At 47.9% G+C, this 13621-nt stretch overlaps 1 protein-coding gene across 1 annotated transcript; it reads right to left on the reverse strand.

Moving 5' to 3' along the window:
- Positions 1–2505: 2505 nt before the first annotated feature.
- On the reverse strand, positions 2506–11507 carry LOC135676158 (respiratory burst oxidase homolog protein B-like). The gene is made up of 11 exons (XM_065187022.1): positions 10857–11507; positions 10620–10779; positions 10481–10529; positions 10289–10402; positions 9768–10199; positions 9301–9687; positions 8998–9209; positions 8813–8915; positions 8657–8739; positions 7678–8264; positions 2506–2783 (listed from the first exon to the last, which is right to left on the reverse strand). Exons 1-11 carry the CDS (start codon positions 11434–11436, stop codon positions 2674–2676), a joined length of 2817 nt encoding a protein of 938 aa, XP_065043094.1. The 5' UTR covers positions 11437–11507; the 3' UTR covers positions 2506–2673.
- Between the last annotated feature and the right edge of the window lie 2114 nt (positions 11508–13621).

The following is a 13621-nucleotide window of genomic DNA, read 5'->3' on the forward strand; positions in this document are numbered from 1 at the left end:
CAGGCAAATATGCCAATCCATATCAAAGTATTTCTTGAACAGGCATATCAAAATGCCATATGTGCCTACTGATTTTGAGCCCAAACTAACTACAAAAACACTACCGGGGGGTTGAACCAAAGCAACAAAATTCATAGGCAAATATGTCGATCCATATCAAAGAATTTCTTGAACAGGTATATCAAAAAGCCATATGTGTCGACTGATTTGAGCTCAATCCAACTACTGGAACACTACCAGGCAGTTAAAGGTTAGTGGAGAAACTTTAAATTTTTTATGATATGCAACTGAAATTGGACATGTGTGTGTTTTACCATTTTTAGAGTTGTGTAAATGCTATTCCATCAACAACAATTCTTGTGTTTGCAGATTTAAGTATATCCTTCAAGGATTTTGATTGGTTGCCATTGATGATCTGTCTGCCACAAAAACATGGTGCTAAATGGGAGATCTGACTCAATTCTAGTATTGTTAAGAGGAATCATTTTCATAGTTGCTGGTGGTTCCAAAACTATCACACTGCTTTTTCTTTTTAAAGTTATAGATGCATTAATCCTATTCTGCTCTATTGCTTTACAAAAGCCTACAACAACAACAAAGCTGTTATCTCATGATGGTCATTAATTTCATTAAGAATAGTGCCTATAAGACCCATGTACAACACCATGGCCTGTTGGTCCAGAACAATCATGTTCCATTTAGGTTTGCTGGCTAACCACGAAACCTTGAAAACCATATAGGTGCTTGAAGGGGTTGGTGAATCTTTCTCATGTCAACTAATTTATTCATAGGTGCTTTTCTTTACATGATACATTAGAATAAAACTATGTGCAGAGATCTGACCGGCCTAGTAATAACAGTAGCATTAACGTCAGATTATAACCTAATATTTGTGCTCTGTTTTTTTTTTTTCTCTGTATAATTTATTTGTAATTGCATTATCTACTTTGGTGTCTGTTTCATGTTGCATCTAGACTTGACTCCTACTGGTTTTCTAGGGCGTGTTTATGTGTGATGTGAAGGCTGATTGGGATGCACAGTTTGTGAAGTTAGGCAGTTTCCTCGGTGATTCCTAACTTTCTTGTCCCATTTGATAGGTAGCCATTGACTGGAACCTGGTAGTGGGAGACAATGTGGTCAATATATATTCTTAGTATCTTTCATTCAACTTTCACCCTACTAGTTGTTTTTATCTTAATGAAAAAGAACAGGAAAAGTATAATATAGTGATTAGCAGTTAAAAAATTGTGGCACATACCATGATAATGAATGTTAGATAATTGATGAGGATATTACTGTCGAGTTTTTGGTTGAACTTTTCTCGTTAGTTTGTCTTAAATTTTATTGTCATACCCATCCACAGAGAACCTATCTGAACTCATCCCAAATTATCAAATACTGTTGATTAAAATTTCGGTCCCTAAAAAGTTGACAAATGTCAAATCACTGTCAAATCAGATAATATAAAGATGAGTTGGATTTTTGAGGATGAACCATGTTGACCCGATGAAATATGTTTGTGTAAATATGTGTGTGCTAAATCCTCTCGTTTATTTGCAGGTCGCTGTAGAGCGCTTGTGTTCTCTGCGTCGGAGGTCCTTAATAGTGCCCATCAAAAGTGTGGAATTAGTTACAAAACCGACAACCTTAATGCAGGGAAAATTCCGCATGAGACTGCTGTAAGAATTTCATTCTCCTATTTTTTAAGTAACTATTTTTTTTGTTGTTGTTGATATCTGCATTTAAGTAGTCAAATTGTTGATATTAGGATAGCGTGTTCATGCTTATTTGATTTGTTTAATCTGTATTAAAGTATTTGCCAATTGAATTTAGGATGGGTATGAATAGAAATAAATAATTGAGTCGGGTTTGAAATGAAATAAGGTTGTTTAGTCAAAGTTCGAAAATGGAGGATACCTACCTGTTTCTATCATAGATGGCAACCGGTTGGATTTCGTTGGAATAAATACCCTATGCCTACTCAATCAACTTACTTGGATAGGAGTGCTCGCTAATTGGGTGGCGACGGATTCAGATAAATACTAACTATGGGTGGATTCGAGATGAATTTGATATGACGAGATGTCAGTGTTCAACAAAGCAACACTAATTTTCGTATAAGAGGTTATAAACGCCGTGACTGGTGCGCATTAATTTGCCGAGGTAGATGGGATTAACCATACGATGTGATGTAGCACAAGCAAGCAGGTGGTATCGACAATTCAGTAAACGAGGACAAGCTAACAAATTTCAAAGGACAGATTACATTGCTCCTTTTGGCCCGAGGATGTCCCTCAAATTGTCTTATTGGCTCATCAGTCCTTGATTGATGTGGACCAATTCATCCTCATACATCAAATCTATGACTGACTAAAAGGTCTGTAGATGATCTCTAGCCCCTCCCAAAGTAAACGTTGGTGGCTTAACTCAGTCCTTGGCGTTGAACGAGGAGACTATCTAGGATTATCAAATCTAGCATAAAGATGAATACGAGTAGACAAGAAAAAGAAGGGGAAAAAAAAGGACAAATAAATGATACTGTACAAAATAGTTAAGGAGCGTGCTCTATATGGATCTAACGACCCAATGTTTTTGATGATCATCCAGAGTATAATAGTATTTGTACGGTCTGCTATATAGCTAGTGGTGTGTGTCTAAGAGAGATACGGTGGATCAAAAGTTCTCTTTGTGGAAGTCGAACTTTGTCGTGGTCTTATGCGTGAAATCCTGAGCCAGCTGGCGTAGCTCTTTCGTCAGCGCCGGGGCTCCGCAGTAGAACACGCCTGGAATCACAAAAGTTTTGGCGAGGTTAGCCCCGAGTCCAAACAGCTACAGTATAATATTTGTCAATGAGCGTAGGAAATTGCACACCATTGTCATAAGCGATAACGATAAAGGACACTAAAAGTCAATACGAAGCTGCTGTTGGTTGCAAGCTACTGATTTCCGATTAGATTACTACCAGCATGACGATTAATCTAATGCTTGCAGTCCACTTCACTTGAACATTAATAAACTAGAGAGGCAATAATTCGGCAGCATGCATGTGTATGAAGTACCATATTGACACGGACTTAGCTGGTTTTGCCTAAGTCGTGCGGCACCCTTGCGCGTCCGTCCGCAAAGGTCAGCCTCCCCGAAGCCTCCCATTGTCCCTTAGGACCAACAAAAGAGAGAACGGGTTAAAGAGAACGCCTCAAACGGGATCCACAAGCAAACATGTCCGAAAAACACTTCATAGACAAAGCAAATTACAAACAGACTTTACAAGCTCTGAACAGTGGCACAACAAAGGGTAAAATGGTCCATTACAGACCGAAAAGCTCTCGCACGTGTCTACATGACACAACCTTTATTTACAAGCCTAAAGAGGCCACCAACCCAACTAACATGGGACTTATAAGCCTTCGGCTGCCCCTTTACATTCTGTACAAGGCATGAACATGCCAAACGACACGGACATACATAATCATTACATCCAACACCTTGTTTAGAAGTTTGTCCGTGACATTCTCCCCCACTTATCCCTTCGACGTCCTCGTCGAAGCCTTTGTGAACACTGCAACTCTTCGCCTTTGCTGAGTCTTCAATCTTCTGCTCCAGCTGCAATGCGCCTCCTGGCTCCCAGCTGCTCTCCGCTGCTGTTTTTGAGTAGTCGAACCTTTGATCCGCCATGCTGCTTCAACTCGCCAATGACTCTGACTCTGGTGTGGGGTTGGCTGAGTTGTGTTGATCCTCGTTGATTCCTGCGGATCCACCAAAATGAAGGAAAAGACCATCCTTACTGCGCCAGTCTCTCAAAAATTCCACATGCTGCTTGAACTGGGTGGATGCTTGTTGGAGCTTTAACGAGCATCGCCTCGCAAACTTCTGATGTTTTGGGTCCTTCCTCCACAACATATGCTCATTGACTCTTCTTTCAGTTAGTTGTCACATCCAAGTAGGTTCGCATCACTTCCGCTTTCGATTGGCATTTCGTTGGGAAATGAAGCGGACAATCTACTCTCAGTAGCACTGATCACCGTTGGTGAGGATTTGACAACTGTTGTCTTCCATTCTCTTCGAAGGGTCTTTGAACTTGTGCAGAGCTCCTCTGCTGGATAGATAAGAGAACTGGGGTACTCGGTTTCGCCCATTCTCTTAAGAGTTGAGAAGGCAAAGGTTACTTGACTTCGCCCGCCTCCTCGAGGTTGTACTTCATGCATCGAGCTGGTTACTGGCCTTCGCCTGCTCTTTGCTCACACTTCTGAAGCACTTGAAGTGTTTGCACTCCTTGCGTTGAGTTAGCTACTGTGATTCACCTTCTCAATGCCATTGAACTTCTGGAATGCAGGAAGTTTTCACCCCAACTTGGAGTAATTCTCTGATAGATGAGGTCGCCTCTGGGATTATACCGTCTTCTCCATCAACCCTGCCGCCTACTACACTGAGTAGCAAAGGTACAGCACCGCGTACTGCTTGCTTCGTTCCTTGGTCGTGCACTCTTGCATGACCCGAAGTCCTTCACTTACGGCTATCTTGATGAGAAACTTGTTGACACCGGTCTTACGAAGTTTCTTGGCCTCTGCCCTTCAGCCTTGTCTCGGTACTTGGAGATTGCCTCTGCATGCTCCACCTCCTCGGCCCCTTTCACGACCAAGCGCTCTCCCTCCGTGAGAGCAAGGGATCAATGACTTTGATGGAAGTCCCGCCTCTGCGGTACCATGGCGCTGCCATGCCCATGGCCCTACTATCCGTCGCCTCGCATCTACATCCCCTTTCTTCACAATCAGTAGATATGCCTTCGTGACACTCCTCTGAGTCCACCTCCATTCTCACTGATTGCTTGATTTTGGGTAGCTAAGTCCCTCTGGACTTGTCGTCGCTTCCTCGCCCCTTTCGACCTCCTGCTTCAACACATCTCTGTTCTCCAAGCAGTCTGTTTGGTCGATGGAAAGACAGACTGCAACTCCCATGCATGGCCTCTGCCATCACATTGTAGGGTTTGCACCGATTCTGTTCTCCTTAGCTTCCTTGGTAGCAACGTTCGCTTACTCGACCTTGTCCTCTGACCTGTCGGGCTCCCTTAAGCGAATATGAGCTCTGGAGCAGTCCAACTCTCCAGCTGCTTCGATCATACCTCTGCATGATCAAGTCCCTCCCATGGAACTCACTGGTACTTGCATTCGAACTTTTCCCTTAGTGGAACACAGCCCCCATATGCTGATGACCAAGGTTTTCGTCCGATGCAAAGTTCGATGCACGCACGGAAGACCCGCCTCTGCGGTACCATGGCCTTCACTCCTTGAATCCATAGCCCTTCTTGCCGTCGTGTTGTTCACCGAAGCGGAGCTCCCAGTAGCTCCTGATCATACCTCCATATGATCTCATCCCTCACGGGACTCTGTCGTGTGTATCGCATTGCCATGAACTGTCCCACCACGATCCGCTGCACCATGTCGCCTCCTGGTGACATCTCCATTGCATTCTGATCCTTGTGGAATAAACTCGAATTGTGAACCCTCCATGTGTGGCCTCTGCCAATACATCGCAGGGTCTCCTCCACCTTCGATTTTGTTCGCTCCTTTGGCAATCGACCTTCATCCACCCACTCTTGGGCCACACCTAGATGAAGCACCGCTCTAGGACAGTCCGTCGCCTAGAAGCTCCCGAAGTCCACCGACTTCGCTGTAAATTGTGCACCATTGCCTGGATCCTGGGCCTCTGCCCCTACCAGCACAATCTCCACTGCGCACCGCTTCCCTCATGGCAACTTGAATGACAACACTGTGGCATATTCTTCAAGAGTACCCGCCTCTGCGTCCTCTTGCCCCGTGCTAAGGCCTTCTGAACTCAACTCCGCCTCCGCAAATTGAGTCGCCTTAGTTCCTCCATCAAATGTTCTTCCGAGATAAGGTGCATGTGCCCCGAAGCTCCCTTCGTCTTTGGCACCATGCAAGATGAGTTCGCTCTGTCAGAATGAAGGACCCATGGAACAGCATGATTCTACTCCTGCCTCTGCAAGAGTTCATGTCCTTGACCTCTGTCTAGGGAAAGCGCTGTGCCTCTGCTCCATGTTCCAACTTCTATGCTGGCTCCCTTCATGCGGCTTGGGTACTTCGCCAAGTTACACCCCAGTTGCTCCGCTCCTCGTTTTTGCATTGAGTCGATGGTGGCCCTTGCGCCCACCATTCCACGGGTCAGCCCTCCCTTGAGTCCGATCTCCATATCGACTCTAAGTGTGCCTTCATTTAAGTTGCTTCAGGTCGCTCCCCCACTTGATCTCGCAATGCATCCACCCATGCATTCTCTCGAGCGAGATCATGTGACAACTCCTCGCTGCTTGCTCGGTCCATTGAGCTTCGTGGAGTTGTTGTTTGTGAGGTACTCCTCCTCAACATGTGAAGTCCGTCTCACATGATTCTCCCTCTGGAGAGCCGAGACTTATCCCTCCTGGATAACTGTCCCGTTGGAGCAACATCTCTCTTCGTTTCGGAGACCACCATCCCCTTGGACTACTCCGATCTGCTGAACAAACTGTGCATTGTTCTGCCTCTTGCAAACGCACTTGCTAGATTGCGACTCCACGTCAATACAGCCCCCACTGTACCCCTCAAGGCCTAGCAACATGCTGAACTCATTGCACACTTCAGCCTCCTACGGACGTATCCTTCGCTTGCCAAAGAGAATGTTTCAATGCTCCATGGCGCCGAGTCTCGGTCGCCTTGGGATGGCCACGAACATTCCGTCGTCCGCATACAAGCCCATGCATGAGTACCAAATTCTTCGAGTTAGCAATTCCCCTCACCTCTGTGAGCTTTGCACAACTCTTTTGGTCGTTGCACAACTCATTCCACCTTGCATGGTCTCATTCTTGCCAAGCGCCTCGCTTGCCTAGAGCACCATCAAGTATAGTTGTCAACGTTGAGCCGTAGCTCAAACTCAGCCATCCCAACCTTTGTGCGCTCCAAATTTTTCCAAGCTTGCCTGTTCTCGTGGTGCCTCTTGCGCGAAGGGTTGGCCAATCCTCTGAATGCCAATTTCAGATGCCCGCTCCTCTGAGCGACTCTTTTCCCTACATCTCCATGCCCGTTTTCCCTCAAACGGTCGCGCGTTTCTGACTGCCCTCAACGCAGCCCCGCTAGGTCCCCCACGTTTGCATGTCAAGTGTTTCTATGAGTGCTTGTCCCGCTCTGATACCATATGACACGGACTTAGCTGGTTTTGCCTAAGTCGTGCGGCACCCTTGCGCGTCCGTCCGCAAAGGTCAGCCTCCCCGAAGCCTCCCATTGTCCCTTAGGACCAACAAAAGAGAGAACGGGTTAAAGAGAACGCCTCAAACGGGATCCACAAGCAAACATGTCCGAAAAACACTTCATAGACAAAGCAAATTACAAACAGACTTTACAAGCTCTGAACAGTGGCACAACAAAGGGTAAAATGGTCCATTACAGACCGAAAAGCTCTCGCACGTGTCTACATGACACAACCTTTATTTACAAGCCTAAAGAGGCCACCAACCCAACTAACATGGGACTTATAAGCCTTCGGCTGCCCCTTTACATTCTGTACAAGGCATGAACATGCCAAACGACACGGACATACATAATCATTACATCCAACACCTTGTTTAGAAGTTTGTCCGTGACAATATGGTGACCAATTTCTTTAAAGGGAAGACAAGACCGGGGAGCATACCGATTCGTTTTTCGCGGTGGTTGAGAGCGATACGCTTGTAGACGTTCCGCCAGTTGGGGCGGGCGAAGTGGGACTTGACGCGGGTGCCCGACACCACGTCCACCCCGTGCTTGGCGTGGTTGAGCGACTGCAGCATGGCGATGAGGGCGGAGCGGGCGTCGCCCTCCTCGTACACGCTGGTGCAGTAGTTGTGCAGCTCGATCACCCCCTTCTTGTCCGTCTCCGCCACCTCGTTCATCACCCCCCGGAACCACTCGAACGAGTCCTGCTCCCTCGTCACCCAGTAGAAGTAGGCCCGCCGCGTCCTGAACGACGACGTCGACACCGACACCGATGTCGACGTCGACCCGCCCCTCTTGTGGTGTCCGCTGTTGCTATTGCTGCCTCCCCCCCGGTTCTCCAGGTCCTGCTCCTCCACGTCCCCCAGCCCCAGCGACTCCAACTGCTTCATGTTGTTGACGATGTCCTTGACGATGCTGATGAAGGGGGTGGCCCCGATGCCCAGCCCCACCAGCAGCACCACCTCGTACTTCTTGTAGTCTTGTGCCGGTGCGCCGTATGGCCCGTCGATCAGCACCCTCGGAAAGCTGTAGCGTAATACAAGTGCGATTAATCTCTTTGAAATAACCAATTCTTATTAATCCTCTGCATATGCCCAACATCTCCCATCCCTGCCTGTCACCGAGTCCCCATTTTTCTCGCAACAAGACGAAAGATCCCAATCGGCGCAACCTTTGGTCGCGTTCAGGATCTGTCGACTGCATGTTTGACATGTGAACTTTGGACCGCCCACCCTGTCAGTTCCCACCCACCCCTCTAGGGATGATGGGCAGTCAATGCTGACGGTCCCAATCGTCCCGTACCTTCGCTGCAGAGCAGCAGGCATAGGGCAGCCAGGCACATGGCAACTCCAGCAGATTCTCGTGAATAGAGAGAGAGAGAGAGAGAGGCAACGAGGGTCGGGATAAGCACGACTCACCTTGGATTCATCCCATTGTTGCTGCTATCACCGTAGTCAGCTCTCAGCAATCCACTCCTCCCGCCGGTGGGCGGCTGACACACCTGAACAACACCAAGCTTGCGTTACCGACGCCTGTTGAAACCTTCGAAGCCACATCACCAGAGCACCACATACCTCTGAGAAAACCATTTTGAGCTGCCTGGTCCAGTCGCCCAGCGTCCTTATGTGCACACTGATGTAGTCGTCTTGCGGAGCCGAGGTGATGGAGAACGGGTGCCTGTCGCATACCTTGTTACTACAATTTGGAGACTGCGAAGGAGGTCTGTCTATTTGACATCGAGATCAGCATCGATTATTACCATTGGAAGGGGGAGACTGCAGCGCAGTTAACGAAGATGTACTGGCCGCTTCTGTACTTGAAGCCCTGCGGCTTGGACACATGCAGCGTCAACACGTTGCCGGGATACACTGCCACTTTCAGTATCTTCACCGGCCTCACGCTCGACCTCAATGCCCTCACCAGCCTTTCGCTCGCGTACAGTATCACCGGGATCGCCAGATACATCCACGTCTGATCCACCACAACATGACACGGAGATGATGCTACTTAGCCCAAGTAATCGAGACGAAGAAGAGTACCGTCGCCGTGGATGTGCACCTACCGTTTTCTTGTACCATTTCTTGGAGAGGTAGAGGAAGTAGCCGTGGACGATGAAGAGGATGTAGACGATGACGAAGAGGTGGTGGGAGTACCAGAAGGCGTTGAACCCGGTGAGCCGGTTGAAGGGCTTGGGCAAGCTGACCCGGCCGCGGCGGAACCACGGGGTGGCCAGAGTGAAGGCGATGGCCATCAGCACCACCATCACCACCCCCGTCCACCCCTCCTTGCCCTTCACGAACCACCAGTAGTTGTTGGGCCTGGTGTCCCCGAAGAAGGGCTTCATCGGCTCGTACTCCGCGTCGGTCGCGTGCAGCAGCCGCGGGAAGTCGCACGTCAAGTGGGAGATGGCATGCAGCCCCACGCCCACCGCGATGCCGACCGCGATCACCTGCATTTAACTCCATCGATCAATTGCCATCGGCAATCCATTGCGAAAGAATGCGAATGGATTCATCAAGAGTAACCTGCCTTGTGGAAATTCAGATTGTCGTCGAAGGGGACGACTTTGCCGAGCTTGGTTTTGGTGCGCAGCCAAGTGACGGTGTTGCGGCAGACGGGGAGGAGGATGAGGGCCATGTTGAACTTGAGGGTCTCGGCGCCGCCCTTGGCGACGCAGACGCAGTAGCCCATGACGTGGTACACCGCCCGGTGGCGGTACTGCACGAACTTCCAGGCGAAGAGGCCGGCGCAGATGCAGAGCCACAGCGCCATCACCCACACCCGCTGCCAGTTGTCCTCCAGGAAGTACCTCGCCCGCTGGTACCACCGCCGCAGCGGGTTCGGCTCCTGCGTCGGCCTCAGCTTCTGGCTCAGCAGCTGGCTCAGGTTCCGGCTGTTGGTCGTCCCTATGTTCATCGACTGCGTCGGCGCTTGCAGCAGCAGCATCTCCAGGTTGTATATCTGATGACCACCCAAAGAATTCTCAACTCGGTTAACGGCGATCATGGGATTCGTTCGTTTTCAAGCTCAAATAGGAAGCAAACAATCACCTCAATGTAGCCAAGATCGTTGGGATCCAGTTCTTCCATGATGAGCCGGGCATACTCCTCCGCCTGTTCTTTGATCTTGGACAGCTTGTTGGCCGAGGCGCTCAGGGTGATGATCTGCGCCGTGTGTTCGATTACGTTGTTATTATACTTCCATGTTTCAGATGGAGAAGGTACACGGTCTTAATTGCTTACCTCTTTGACCTCTTCCTCCGTTATTCTTCCGTCCAAGTTCTTGTCCACCCTGCGCAAAGCAGAGACAGCGAGTTAGGGGGGAAGATGTCGCGGTGACTTGCAGTCCTATCACTCGTGGATTCATCAGTCGATTACGTACATGTCGAAGAAGGTCTGAAGCCTGGAGTCGAAGCTCTGGTCCGAGATCTGCTCCCAGAATTCTCTCAGCTCCGCCTTGGTGATCTTGTCCCCGGTGATGTGTCTTCTCCTCGCCAGCGCGTCGAACAGCTCTCCTGCGAACTCCTTCGACTCCTTCATGCCTACGCCATTCGGTTTGCTCCCAAATTAGAGGAGGAAGAAGTAGCAGTAGTAGTACATAGACGAAGAGAACAATTACCTATGCACTGGGCGAAGAGGGAGCGGGGGAGGGCGCCGTCGGCGGCGAGCTCGTCGAAGCGCTTCTCGACGGCCAGCCACCCGGCGGCGCCATCGGTCTTGGTGATGAACTTGAGCCCCTTGAGCGCGTGGGCCGCCGCCGACCTTGACCGGTCGACCTTCCCGCCGGCGGTCGGGCGCTTCGTCACCGAGGCCAGCCGCCGAAGCTCCTGCGACACCTGCCGGATACGCGACGACGCGGTCCGGATCACCGACGATCCGAACGACGCCGACCGCCGCTCCAGCGTCCGCGCCAGCAGCGACACCTCCGGGTCCTCCATCTCGCCTCCCCCTGCTCCGGCCGCCGGCTTCACGCTGTGCACCGCCACCGTGTCGTCGCGCACGTCCAGGGTGATTTCCACGTACGCCTCGTCGTCTTCCCCGGCGGCGGCGGACGAGGCCGGCAGGTTGAACCGGGCGCTCTTCCGGCTCCCCCGCTTGCTGAGCGGGCCACTGAAGCCCACCCGGTCGCTGCCCACGCTCTCCGTCTCGACCATGTCGGACGCCTGGTAGCCGTCGTCATCGGTTCCCATCCTCTGCATCACTTCAGCCTCTCCCACAAAACACCGATCACCTCGAAACCGGTAGCTGATATCCTATTACATGTCATCACTCACAGAAGCACGCACACATATAAAGACCGACTTGGGCGAAGTCAATTCACGGCTCCAGAAACGTGTGCAAATAGGAAGGCATGATAATGGTGGCGGACAGTTGCCCTCGCCAGCGTTTGACCAAGAAGAAACGACCAAAGAAAACGCGTGGCATGTCGATACCATCACGAACGAGCCGCTGCGGTGGGGTCGATCGCACTGACCGCATGTGTCTCGGCGTCGCTCCGTCGGGCTGGACGCCGTCAACGGGAGGAGATCACGTTCTCACATTTGCGTCCGGGGAGGAAGACGAGCTCGATTAGACCGCAATCTCTTTTCGCTCGTAGACGAAGACGCGTTTGTGTGTCCTCCAAATGTTACTGCTGCTTTGCTCAGAGCACGGTAAATGGAGGAATTTGACGTGCCCGTCCACCTACCTGCCTACCTCGTCTTGGGAAAGCTTGTTGCCAACTTTCCTCCTCCTCTTTCTCCTTTCTGCTTCCCCTGAAGCTTACCGTTCCTCCAATTTATGGCCCACGGATTGCCGCTGTCCATGGAGGAATATTACCTACCCAGTTTTGGGATTGCTTCTTGGGAAATCTCTCTTTTCTCATCCTCCGTGACATCTTCGCATTCGACGACTTCTCATCCATTTCACACGCATCATCGACATGTCCGTCGAAGAAGATTAGCAGATTACGAACACTGTTTATACGCCGATGGCATTACCTTTCTTCTTCTTCTTCTTCTTCTTCTTCTTCTTCTTCTTCTTCTTCTTCTTCTTCTTCTAGTCTCTGGAAATTATCTAAGGTTTTTGGAATTATGTATAATATTTCAAGATTATTTCTTAAGAGTTTTAGTTAAATTAGAAAATTTTATTTTAATTAGAGTTAAACTCCTGACTTAATTCCTCTAAAAATAATGAGCAACATATTAATAAATAGGAGTTTGAAACAGAGAAGAGGCTTCCAAGAATCACATTTGGTAGATTTATATATTGATATATGCAATAATATATATATAAAGAAATTTACTTTTGAAACAAAGAAATAATTATCATTTTTTATAATTTTTATTTATTTATTTTTATAGTTTGAAATCTCATTCGATATATTTTTTTTCTTCTGAATATACCGTAGTTGATAATTATTTTAAAACGTATTACAAAAGAAGACTACTTTTGCTTTACTAATAAACCACCATAAAAATGATGATTGCATGAATATTTTAAGGAACATTAAGAAAAATCAAAGATGGAGGAGCTTCAATAGTTTTTGATACCAACCAAGACTTTTTTATTGTCAAAGTCATCTCCGTGATCATTCATGCCATTCTAGAGGAGCACTAATGGAGGCCGGACAATGTTGAACCATAAACATGCCGTCAAAAAATTGGTTGTGGTCATTGAAAAATCTAACAAAATCTATCAATAAAGAAACAACAAGATTAGGTCGACTCAAACAAATAGTGGATTTATCCACTCCAAAGAGCTTTCTTTGACTACACACCATCAACTTGGTTTATATTCGACACAAACCAAAATAATAATAATAATAATAATAATAATAAGAAAAAAAAATAGAGCTAGTATTTGTAGGTTGGTTTAGAAATCAAACTTGGATCGAGTTGTAGTAGTAGTATTAGATTGGGTGTGGATAGGTCCCACCCAATGAATGCCATGGGCGCCGCTTGTTTTAGGAATGGTGAGTTCCCAACCCCACAATGCTTCCCTACTCGATTACGCATCTTATATTTCTTTTGGCATGTGAATTTTGATGCATATTTGGGGTCCCAATGAGGCACCCAAGTTTGAATTTTCAATCCGAACACGATTAATGTTTTTGTTTTGGGGCACAAATCTTAAATTTAGATTTAGATTTATACTTTATAATTCGACGAGAGATGATTTTGAACATTCATCTTTTAAGTTTATCGGATTCCCTTAAGGTGAGTACAAATAAAAAATTTCATTAAATTGTAGGATGAGAATTTAAACCCTCAATAATAAATTGAAATGTCAAAACAAAAATTAGATTTTTATTTATTGTCATATTCAAATATATATGTGTGTGTATAAATAAGATGAGTTTATTTGATGAAGTTGATTCTTGAATCAAACTATTCTGAGGTAAAT

This window comes from Musa acuminata, chromosome BXJ1-6 (assembly GCF_036884655.1).
Source record: "Musa acuminata AAA Group cultivar baxijiao chromosome BXJ1-6, Cavendish_Baxijiao_AAA, whole genome shotgun sequence".
NCBI lineage: Eukaryota > Viridiplantae > Streptophyta > Magnoliopsida > Zingiberales > Musaceae > Musa > Musa acuminata.